The sequence below is a fragment of the Adiantum capillus-veneris genome, chromosome 30 (genome assembly GCF_014529385.1).
Source record: "Adiantum capillus-veneris isolate H3 chromosome 30, ASM1452938v2, whole genome shotgun sequence".
NCBI lineage: Eukaryota > Viridiplantae > Streptophyta > Polypodiopsida > Polypodiales > Pteridaceae > Adiantum > Adiantum capillus-veneris.
Genome location: NC_140960.1, coordinates 68,042,739 through 68,055,518, shown reverse-complemented (window position 1 = coordinate 68,055,518; position 12,780 = coordinate 68,042,739). Strand labels below are relative to the sequence as shown.

Below are 12,780 nucleotides of genomic sequence, written 5' to 3'. Positions count from 1 at the left end.
CGCCACTAGGCCACATGAGCTGCAACATTCTGGAGGTCTTAAGATAAGCAATATCAGAGATGCAACATAAACTGTTGAAAGTGTATCATCTTATATGTATCCCTCTTGTCTGAGAGAAGTTATCATCACGATTTTACAGCTTATAGGGATCTTATATGCATCTGGAATCCTTCTAATACCAGGAATGGTTGTGTTCTGCTATGTATTGAAAAACTTGGCCAGGACAATTACAACGAGATGGCTCTTGGTATTGGTGCTTCAGCTAGCTAGCATTGCTTATACTGTATTACTTGGCCTAGCAATTTCTTTGCTTGCAGTACCATTCTTGCAAGCCAAATTATGCCCGAGAAAACTGCATGCCACTTTGGACAGTACGGTTTGTAAAATGGTGGACTTTGTATAGGCTTCAAGACTTTGCAACAACATTAGACGTCACCTTAAGGGCAATGGAGTTTTCATCTGTTGCACAATCTTTAGCAAAGGCTCTTACTGTTTTCGTTCTCTCTATCCATTTAACATTTCTTGGGACTGTACCTTGTAAACCTTGTACTGACCATCTCAACACTGCTTGCATATTCTCTTTTCATATGGTTAGAATCCAAGTTTTTCCAGCTTCCCCAAAAGTTTTTCTTGGAATCGGAATGTGTTTACATTGCATTGCCATTAGCTGCAGTCCTCCCATGGCATCTAACAATGCTGATTCCGCTCCTAACATACCAAGATGACCTAAGTACATTATTCAAACCCATGGCAGAGGTAATTGACAAAAGAGAATTCCTTTTCCTGACAACTTGCTTCATAGGGACATACGCAGTCCACGGTGTCATTTTGTGCACTCACTTGTGTGTTGGTTGAAGTGGTGCTTAGTTGGTAAATGGAAGCCCAACAAAGACCTTTCTCCTACCTCCGACGCGGGATCTCGTCTTTGGTTGGTTCATCGACTTATAACCTCTGCACATACCAAGTTCACAATGTTTTTGTCAGGAACTGAGGCTCTTTGCATATATATTGGAAGCATGGGATCCAAGATGGGCTCCATGGCTTCCATCAGAGGGGTGAATCCTCACTGACCCGGACCTTTTGAATTTGAATGCCAAATGCCACTTGCGCGATTTTGCCAAGATAATCATCAGCATGATGCACCAAGGAGGCAGCCTGTGCTCACTTGAGGTTAGACTAGGAGCCCACCGTATATCAATATGTGAGACAACATTCTAGGTGGGCAAATGTTTTGTGCTCTTCATTGGCAATTTCACTCTTTGCTTTAGTCTGCGAATCTTCAATCTAGACGTTCTTATTAACGAACGAAGACAGAGCTGACGTATACATTGAAAAAATCTTCCAAGGGAGTGGACATGACAATCCTGTTAGATGTTGGGACGACTAATGTTCCACGTCATATATGAAGTTTCTAATGCGAACAGTGCATTGGTCGATAATACTTCGACAAACCATATTGTATGTTGTTACACAAGAAGTTTTGGACAAATTCTCACAATAATTCCCACATTGTGACTTACCTCAACATTATGAGCTTCTGTGAGGGAGGCACCGCATACCTAGCTAGGTATGTGGTGCCTCCTGAGCAAAAGCTCATGATGTTATGCATTGTATGGAAAACACTCGAAAAGAGTCCATTTTCCTACATCAGAAAATTTCTAAATCTTCTTGTGTTAAAACAAGGAGCAACACAGAAAACCTACCTCAAATTCACGAGATATATCAATAGGTACACTTTAATGACAATTAAGAGAGATGAGATAATACTCTACAACAGAATACCACAATTTCATCAAAACTAAGAATGCACAAAACAGGAAGAAAAAATTACACTGTATAGAAAAATCTACACCATATACCCACAAATTTAAGCTGCTTAATGATACTGGGGAGCATTAGTCGAGGCTGGGCAGGTATACATGTTGCCGGACGGGGAGGAGTCGGCTCCAATGTATGGTGCATTTGTAGTGGTCGAGGTGCGATCGGAATACTTGTTGCTAGACGGTGTGGAATTGGTGGCACTGTATGGGGCATTTGTAGCGGTTGAGGCGGGATCTGAATACATGTTGCTTGAGGGTGTAGAATTGACAGTCCCTGAGGCGACATTTGTGTTCCTGGCCAATGTGTCTTGTAGGTTTTTCACTCCCTTGTCATAATTCACAAAGCCCAAAAACCAAAACTCATGTCCATCGACGGTTTTAACTTGCACATATCTTTCTGAAGGCTTCTTCTTTGTATTCTCGACCGGATTCACGACGTCAAGTTGCGAGACGGGCACCGCCACCTTCAAGGGCACACACACTTTTTTGAACATTCCAGTACTACTGTGTATCATGTAATATCATCACTAAAAAAGCAGGACATTGTCACCTTGTAAAAGACCCATTGCTGCTGCTGTTGAGCAGAAGATGTATAGTCGGTAGCCGCTGAATGCGTCTTGCTATGGGGAGTACTTTGCTTAGCAGTTGGACTTGAAGAAGAGCCCGGTATTGCCAATGGCCTATCGCTACAGAACGCAAGTTTGTGGGTCGAAAGGTATAGAGTACCAGCAACTGGTCCTGTTGATGTGGACAGGTAACATGCGAATGATTTGAGCAAATGCTCCTCGGGTGCCACTTCAAAAGACTGTCGAAATACATTCTCGAGCCCTCCCTCTGCCATTGCCTTGGTACCAATGGCAAGCCGTCCCAATGCTGTGTCGGCTACGTTTGGACCTGTCTTTACTGCACTCACATCGAATAACAAGAGATTTAAGGTGATAACCATGTGATGATGCAACAAAGACAACCAAAAGATGTGTGCGCATAAGCATCCGCAAATTGAGCGTTTCATGGCGATATGCTGTTGCGCACGCAACATGTCACAACACATAACCAGACTACTTTTCGACTCCCAAACACAGGCAAAGATAATAACCGAAACTCACAATGACTCCACACATTGCCTGTCATATCCTCTGCCTTCTTTGTCCACTTGTTAAACACGTTCATAATGCTGTCCATGGGAGCTGCAATACCAAACAAATTCAAGAGCCGCTCGCGCACGTAACAATTCATATGCGAAATCCAAGAGTCTTAATACAATCATTATTAGAATACAATCATCAAGAAGATTATTAGAAGCATTACTTAATCAAAATTGGATATTCATTGATTTGCTTCTCTACAGAAGAGATCTAGGCTAGCTACAAAATAACATCAACAGATTCAGGAGGATTTAAAAAACCTACTTTTGCTTGTGCCTCCAGGGATCGACGTCGTCTGGACATAAGGGGACGTTTGAGCAGGGTTTGCGCTGGATGTGGACTGGTGCGTGGCAGATGTTGATTGACCAGGAATTTGTGAAGGAGGGAGGCCGGCGGCTGAGGAATGGGTGGCAGATGCTGCGCTAGGGAGGTTGGTGGGAGTTTGAGAGTCCGTAGTCGAGGGGTAAGAACCGCCGCTGGTAGGATATGAGCCGCTATAGTCTGGGGCGGGGCTATCGGCGTATCCCTGTTGAGAGGTAGGGTTGATGGGCTCTCCCATGACGTCGGTGCCGCCACCGAGGCCGCGGGATTGGGCAGCAGCAGTGTCCTGGATAGTGTCTGTCATGTGGGCAGCAGAGGGGGCATATTCTTCCCTGGTCTGGTCATTCTTGTGAAGCTGCTGCATATTACTGATCTTAGAACACTGATTTGCTCTTCAAATTAGGCACTGACTTTGCCTAATCACCGATTAAGACTTAAGATTAAGCGCTGGCTCTGCAAATCCGAACAATGAAAACAATCTGTTGAAATATTTGTATTGCTCAATTTCGCTCCAAGAGCATTATATACAACAGCATATAAGATCCACCCATTCCACACGTGTCTTCCTCACATGTTCCCACGTCATTGTTTGCACACTCCCATTTGCCACGCGTCAACCTCTACACAGGCACACTGACATTGCCCGAGAGTCGGACACCTCTTGTTATCCGAGGCTCTCTCTTATGCCGGGTTCACACTACATAGAGGTGCTATCCCCATAGTTGCTAAGGATATGGTCACGCGAGGGCTCAGTTATCGGTTTGGGTAACTTAGGCTACTCAGCCTCCTACTCACATAGAGGTGCTATCCCCATAGTTGCTAAGGATATGGTCAGGCGAGGGCTCAATTATCCGTTTGGGTAACTGGGGCTACTCAGCCTCCTACGCATTGAGTCGTTGATGACTAAGCAATGGTCACGGTCATGCGCAAGTACAATTATCAACGAGTACCTACATCTGGCAGACAACAAAAGCAACATGGAGCATATTACCTTTGCTAGCAGGTAGAGAAGAGACGGGGTCTAGAGAGAGATCGTTGATTCCTTTGAAAGATGCCCGCATTAAATATATTCCAAACACCCCCTAGTGCAACCATGCCAAAATCGGCACAGTTACAAAAGGCTATGCTCGATAGTACTGAGCTGGCTCAGTAGGATACGCGTGCCCACATTGCGGGCTCATTTATCTGCCTGAGTTACTGATAACTAAGCCTCGCGCAACCACCACCTAAGACTTGTTCACCCAGCGGCACCCCCTTAGGCCCCCAAATTGAAGGGTTGTCCAATGGACGGATGGCCCTCTCGATTTTGAGCATGCACCCATAAACGAACATGCAACTAGAAATTGGCGTGCCACCAAAGCAACACTTCTGTCTTTAGTAGTGACACCCTAATATAAATTTTTGTATTATTTATCCTTTGCAAAGGACTTTTTGTACATGGGTCATGCACATGCCAAGAAACTCACTTTGATTGTTTAGTAGTTTTTTGTCCATCAATGTAATTGTTTTTAAAATTTTCTTCATTAAGGCTTCCTACCATTTATAGTCTCATTACTATACACCTAGTTTATTGTTCTAGGCTAAATCGATTAAATTGGTGTGAGCCATGCATAGCCTTCGATAGAAAGCCACCAGATATAGCTACACTCAGCATGTGGAAAGGATGATCTAGCAAGGTTGTGGGCGAAAGGGATGGAGGCAAGATCTTGTACGTGTGAGAAATTCCCTCATGACCAATGCTCTCAGTCGAGCATCACGTCAAGATACCCCAAACTTGTCATGGCAATTCATTTGAATTTGCAACATCTTCCAGTAGCATTTGAGATGCCAGTTTTGTACTTTTTGATAAAATTGGTGTGATGTAACAGTTCCAGCCCCAAAATGGTTGCACTACATTATCACTTACATAATGGGAAGCACCTCCACACTTTGGACATATCTCCATGTTTGCAGACTCCCCTCTAAACATGATGCAATTATTAGAGCAAGAATGAATGGATTGTCGTAGAACCTTTCTTGCATTATCTCTCGAGCCTAGCATTGTGTTGTTTACTAGAAATATGCTCTCCTTAAGCAACATGCATAAATAAAATCAATAATGTAACTTCTAGAAATTGTCATTGCATAAATGAGGTGAGCAAACCTTAGACCTTAGAGAGTCACCTAAAATGTTTTGTGCACTAGTGGCACTTCTTTGCTTGCATATTTAGAACAACCTAGAGCATCTTCAATTTGGACATTTTAGCTCCCTTGTATAGTAGGGTGTTTGGCCTCATGCTTCATGTCATTGTAGGAAAGCCTTTACATGTACTCACATACTGTCCATCTTCTACATACGTGCCAACCATGCTTGTAAGGTCATGATGTATGCAATAGAGACAACACTGACTCTAGGACGATGAGAGAGTCCATTTTTAACCGCAATTTGCTTTTTTGAAATGTGAGCTATATGAAAATAAAATTGCAAAAAAAAAGCCTACATCATTTGTTTGTCATAAAGCTTGGTTGGTGTAAAAAAGTACTTGACACTTTGCCGATCCGTTTGTATGATGAAAGGTGTCCCTAGCAAGTAGTGCTTCCTTGAATCTAATGCATGAATAAGTGCAAGCATATATTTTTTTATAGATCCCAAGTACTTGCTCTTGTGGGTGTAATTAGTGACTTTCATAAGCAATGGGATGTCCTTCTTGGGAAAGGACTACCCTAGTGCTATCACCACATGCATCATAACGGACCTCAAAAGGCTTAGTTAAATCTCGTAAAACCAAAAGTGTTTTTGTCATAAGCTTTTGTTAGAGCTCATTAAAGGCAAGAAGTAAACACCTTACTTGTGCACTGATGGGGCATGTCAATAGGCACATGTAAATGTGAATGTATTCCAGATGTGGATTTTGGGGCCGATACGTTTGTTGTTTATGCATATAATTTGGGGTGCTTGGATATTTCCAAAGTGCAGGTTGCTTAAAGTGCTCTCCATGCCTATCCTTGTAGCTTGCCGACGGACGGCGGGCGAGGGAAGGGGGCGGGGGGGGGGGGGGGGGGGGGGGGGGGGCGCACATGTGAGCTTCCTACAAATTTTTGCAGGGTATATATAGTGAGATGTACTCACTTCATAGACAACACAAAAGGGGAGTTCACTCCCTTGAGGAGCTCACCCCACCCGTGGACTATGGAATCCGTTAGTGAGTGGCGTTCGTGGGTGGCTATGGCGGCAAGTGGCATTTTTAGGCAACTATGGTGGCTAGTGGTGGTGAGGGGCTGCTCCTCGACGACGGCCATTGGCGGAAGCGATGCCCCATTAGAGGAGTGTGCTCGTTTGACAAAAGGCCAAACTCTTTTGTAACGAAGATAAAGGGGAGGCAGTAATGTCGGTATTGTTGCCCCCTTCCCTATGCCTTAAGAGGCAAGTTAAGGGCTTAAAATAGAAGGTAAAAAGGGACATGCAAAGGAAAAAATAGAAGGTGGTTGAAAGATGAAAAATCATGCCTTTTTTATCTTATAGATAGTAGTTTCTGGTGTGGTATGTGAGAGCTTCAAAAGGAGAAGAGAAAATCGTGAAGAGGAAGCATGGAGACTCTCTCTCTCTCTCTATCACATACACACACACAAACACACAGAGTACTAGTACTACTACTGGTACTAATACTGCTATACTGCTATACTAGTATTGGTATTGGTACTTACTGGTACTACTAGACTATACTGGTACTGATACTAGCACTAATAACTATACACTAATGGTACTAATATTGCTATACTAGTACTAATAATATTGAATTTGTGCGGGTACTATATACTGGTTCTGGTACTGATACTTATCGGTACTACTGGACTATACTGGTACTCGTACTGGTACACACACACACACACACACACACACACACACACACACACACACACACACACACACACACATATGGCTCTTTTTAGCGTGTTGCTATTTTCCTGGTATATTTTTGCTGGGAATGTGTACCTTTAGTGAATAACTCGCTTAAATTCACTACGTAATTTTTCTAAGGTAGTATCTTAATGGTACCTAACCCTTAGATACTAAATGGATTATGGGCGGGTTACCCGGCTTTGAAAATGATGTTATTTTTTGTTCAAATAGCGAGGTGGCTCCCTCCTGACGAGTCTGCGATACTGTGCTCTTAAGTGCTCTCTCTCTCTCTCTCTCTCTCTCTCTCTCTCTCTCTCTCTCTCTCTCTCAACATGCATATGTATAGTAGATGGGATTACACCTAAACATAGGGCATTCATAATGATTTTTAATGAGGTTAAACCCCCTTCAATGTGCTTCCCTTTGGCATCCTGATTTCTACACAATTTTTGTGCTTCCTCTTCTCAATCCACTTCTCTCGTTGTTCTCTCTTCTCTGCATTCTCACCATCAATGCTCCTACATGGTGCGGTCCCTCTTGCATGCCAAGGAGATCTCCTACAATGCATTCTCTAGTCGCTCAAGAGGTGCTACTCAACACACACACACACACACACACACACACACACACACACACACACAGACTTTTCTCTCTGTCTCTTTCAAGTTGTATACACGTTGGCAATTTGGTTCTCTGCAAACGTCGTGGTATTGTGTAAGTTTCGACCCCTTCGGGAATGTCTTCATCATTAGCGGGTCAAGGTGCATAAGGTACCTAACCCCCCCCCCCCCCGACACACGCGCGCACACACACATGCACCATTATTGTGAATATCTAGGATGTTAGACATGCACGCATGAATATTTTTGTGATGACAATTACTCATGATGGCTCACATCTAGGAGTACCTTGCATGGAAATTCTCTCATTAGCATATGCTCTTGAACACACACACACACACACACACACACACACACACACACACACACACACACACACACACACACACACATCAAGCATCTCACCTTGGCATTCTCTGTTCATCGCCACAAAATTGTTAGGAAATAGGACGTAGCTAAATAGATATTTGAATATTACTTAATGGAGAGAGATATATTTCACACACAAGAGATTATAGAGTAGAGAGAGAGAGAGAGAGAGAGAGAGAGAGAGAGAGAGAGAGTACACACGATATACGTGGTTCACCCAATGTGGGCTACGTCCCCACGAGAAAGCAGCCACTCAATGGCTTTAGTACTTCAAAACAAGAAGTAGTTTGCAAAGGGATTATACCCTTAACAGAGCTCCCACCTTGCTTCACTCCCACCACCTCACACTCACCTTGTTGCATCAACTTCAACTATGAAATGTGTGTAGAAATGGGCTCCTTTTATAGGCCAAAAGGGCTGCCCTCTCTCATGAGAGGCAGCCATGTGTAGCCGCCCTTGTGTGAATAAGTCCAAATCGGACCCTCCAATCCGCCCATGTGTGGCCTCCCTTGTGTAGACAAATTCGCTTTTGAATTCATCCACCAGCCACCGGCCATTGACTACCGGCCACCGGCCAACCGGCCCGTCGTTTTTCGACCACTTTGCAGCTGTTGTCCGGCCATAATATTCCGGCGAGGGGAAAAAAAATTTGCCCCTGGTTTTTGGCCGTGAAAATTTTGGTTTCCAGCGAGTGATTTTCCTTCACGCACGATGGCTTCTCCATAATGGGGGCCTTACAAATGTGCATTTTTACCACATAAATTACAAGGGGTATATCAGGCTCCATACTTAACAAAAATCATGATTACTGGCCTGCATATGGAGGAATAAACAATGATTTAATATTTCATGATACTTGCAATACTTAGTGCCTCTAATATCACTGACAGTATTCTTTGAAATTTTTGTACCATGTAGCCCTGTTAAAGGTGTTTGCAAACCGGCAGTGTACAACCACTTGGCATGGACTCATCTTATAAGAATGATCCTGGATCGTATCAAGATTGGAAAATCTGGATCTTATCAGATTAGCAGGATTCAACATGGTCAGATACAAAAGAGGAGTGCTTAAATACACACATTGGTTACACTGATGGCATGGGAGCATAGACACCGGTTATTGCAACCTTTGGAAAAACAGGTAGGTGCTTTGGCACATACTTAGAATGTTTAGGATTTTTTTGATATGGTTTTAATGAAATAATTATGAAAAACTTGAAACACAAATTGGTTTCAATAACTATTATTCAAACTTACGATTGAGATTGTAATGTTCATAAGTATTGGTAGTTACAATTAGAAATAGTAAGTTCGTCGATTATCATCTCTATGTTTGATGTACTATGAATCTTTTTTGGCATGTTATGATACATAGTGCCCAAGACTCGTTCATCGGTATTGAGCCTTCATCTCTCATATGCTATGGCATGCCCTTCTTGAAGCAAAACTGCTCCAAGGCAATCACCACAAGCATCACATTGGAGCTCAAATGGCTTTGAGAGATCCAGAAGCATGAGGAATGGTTGGGAGGTAAGCTTCTCCTTGAGCTTGTTAAAAGCATTTTGCTCCTTAGTAGGCCATACATACTTAACAATCTTCTTAGTTAAGTCATGTAGTGGTCTTGCTATTTGAGAGAATTTTGCTCTGAAGCGTCTATAGTATGCGCACATACCAATAAAGCTTCTTAGCTCATGTATATTCCTTGGATTAGGCCATGCTTTTATTACCTCTAACTTTGATGGATTCATATGGATACCATCTTGAGAGATAATATGACCTAGGTATTGAATCTCTTGGAGAAAAAAATTGCTTTTCTTTTGGTTGAGAAAAAGCTTGTTCTCCCTCATGGTTGAAAAAATCACTTGGAGATGTTGCTTATGTTCCCCCAAAGCTTGGAGTAGATGATGATCATCAAAGAACACTCCAGTGAACTTGTGGTAGGGTCTAAATTTTTCTCCATTAGACAATTGAACGTAGCTGGTGCATTAGTCAAGCCAAAAGGCATGACTACATATTCATAAAGACCAAACATATGTGAAACGTGGTCTTTTGGATATCTTCATCTACTATCCTTATTTGATGATAGACACATTTAAGGTCAATCCTACTGAAGTAGGTAGAGCCTTGTAGCTTGTCAAACAGATCTTCTACCCGAGGCACGGAAAATCTGTTTTTGATAGTAATATGGTTTAGTGCTCGATAGTCCACACACATACGGTATGTACCATCTTTCTTTTGCACTAAAAGGACTGGAGAACAAAAGGGAGAGGAGCTAGGCCTCACCATCCCTTTGTCTACCAATTCCTGTACTTGCCTCATGATCTCCTCTTGTTGATCTTGAGAGACTCGATAAGGAGGCTTGTTAGGCGGTGAGCTTCCTAGAAGAAGCTCAATTCAATGGTTATCATCCCCTCGTTTTGGAGGTAAGTCCATAGGGATATCATCGATGAACACATTGGAATCCTTTTAGAAAATTAGACAAGTCTAACTCTTCTTGATTCCTACCATTTACATTTGATAAAACATTGGGATCTTTTAGAGACTCTTTGAGAAAAATAATGTCCGCAGAAACTGAGCTCTTCATTGATTTATCAAAAGCAGGAGGATTTACAAGTGGAATAGTGCGATCACACTCACTAGCATCTATATACATGTTCTTTCCCCTATAGGTGAAGTAGATTCTCCTTTCAGGGAACTTCATATTGGCAGCCATGCGATCAAACCATGGCGCCCCTAGGATAGCATCCTCATGTTGGAGAGGAGAGATGAAAAAGTCTTCTTTGTCGACATAGCTTTGGACATGGAGCCTCAACTTCCCAATCAAGGGAGTAACGGAGGCTTGTTGTCCCTTGAAAGCTATGTCAGCCGTTACGATATCTCCCATCTCGAAAGCTTGAATGCCCAACTTGGTGGCCAACTCCGCTGATATGAAGTTGTAAGTAGAGACAGGGTCAAATAACATGAAGGCATCATGCTCTGTTACCTTTCTCCAAGCATAGGAAATTTATGATCCTTTGCAATGAGCATCCTCTTTTGGAGCTTTGATTGTGGAAGCCCTAGGAGTCTTATTGCGAGCATTTTTCTTGGGGCAAGAACGATAGCCATGTCCTTGCTCCCCTCACTTGAAACACTTATGGTCCTTGCAAAAAGATTCAAGCTCTTCAGGAGAGAGCTTGTTTTTGCCTTTGTAAACTCCCTTCTCCTTGGACCGATTGTTGTTGTTGTAGTTGTTGGAAGTGCCTTAGGAAGAATGTTGGCCATTGGATTTCCCCTTTGCATCATTTTTGTCTTTGTTTTCCATGGGTTGACATTTTGTCTAGCCCCTTGATGGAAATTGATGCCTCAAGCAACCATGGTGTGATGGATTACTTCAATGATAGAACGAGGCCGTTGAGAGTTGATATATTCGGCCATCTCTTTAGGTAATCCCACACAAAATTGTTGCTTTTTCTCGGCAAAGTTTATCTTTTGAAAGACAGTAGCCTTGAGATGTAAATTCAAAACTTGTCTACATACTTGTGGATAGACTCATGAGAGAGAAGCTTCAAGCTGTGCCATTCGGTAAGCACTTTGTCCTTTGCATCGCTTGCAAGGAATTGCTTCATGATGGAAACTCATAGAGTTTTCCATGTCTTTGGGTCTTCACTGTTGCCACGAAGGCTAGCCCACCATTGACAAGCTGATTTTTGGAAGTGCATAGCTACATGGCGTAGCTTGTAGGACTCTGTGAAGCCCTCATCTCCAAAGGCCGCATCAAATTTCTGGATGAAGGCCAACACTTTGTCAGTAGCACCAAAGGTGCCATCATAGGTGAGAAAAGAGATACTCTTTCCTCCCTCCTTGAAATTCTTTAGATTTTGTGACCTTTGCCATGCAGGGTAGGATTTGCGATGTCCTCCCCTTCTGTATTCTCTAGGAGAGTAGCTTTCATCGGAAGAGGAGGAAGATGAAGAAGAAGGAGAAGAGGGTGACCTCTTTCTTGCCCTTTTCTTCCTTTTTTTCCTCTCTTCCCTTTTGGAACGACGAGAAGAAGGACCGTGTGTTGATCTTTTCCTCTTGGGAGGAGTTGGCGATCATTTAGACCGCCGTCTTCATGGAGCCACATCTTCAGATAACTTAAAGCTTCATTGCTTTTTTGCTCTTTGGATTCCTCCTCTCGTATGGGAGAGAGTCTTCTTTTGGGGCTCTCTTCAAGAGGCCTCCTAAGATCTCTCTCCTCTTGAAGAGGAAGGGAATTTCCATAAGCGCGAAGTTGTTGGGTAACTTCGGCTTGCAAGGAAGGGTTGCCCATAGCTTGCTGCAACCTAGTAACGAAATAATTAACAAACATGGGGGCATCATCATTAGCACCTTCATGTGAAAAATCAAAGCTATCAATGTTCTTCTACTCTCTTAGTTATTGTCAGCCATGTAAAAAATTTTTGTGTACGTACTTAGTGTATGCTTTGGCAATTCAAAACCTTAGTTGCCACTCCTCTTAGCCTTTGAAAATCGGCACTTAAGTATCTACACCCATGGCTCAAAGTGGTTAGTTATAGAGAGTAGTTGAGTAGGTCTAACATAGCAGAGTTGCCAAGGGCTATCTCCTTTCGGGCTTCTTATGGCTCAATAATGGTAAAGCTATA

At 42.9% G+C, this 12,780-nt stretch overlaps 1 protein-coding gene across 1 annotated transcript; it reads right to left on the bottom strand.

The window, feature by feature from the left end:
* Positions 1-1,816: 1,816 nt before the first annotated feature.
* Positions 1,817-3,868, bottom strand: LOC147418139 (uncharacterized). The gene is made up of 4 exons (XM_086506690.1): positions 3,230-3,868; positions 2,927-3,007; positions 2,371-2,723; positions 1,817-2,284 (listed from the first exon to the last, which is right to left on the bottom strand). Exons 1-4 carry the CDS (start codon positions 3,648-3,650, stop codon positions 1,877-1,879), a joined length of 1,263 nt encoding a protein of 420 aa, XP_086362816.1. The 5' UTR covers positions 3,651-3,868; the 3' UTR covers positions 1,817-1,876.
* Positions 3,869-12,780: the final 8,912 nt, after the last annotated feature.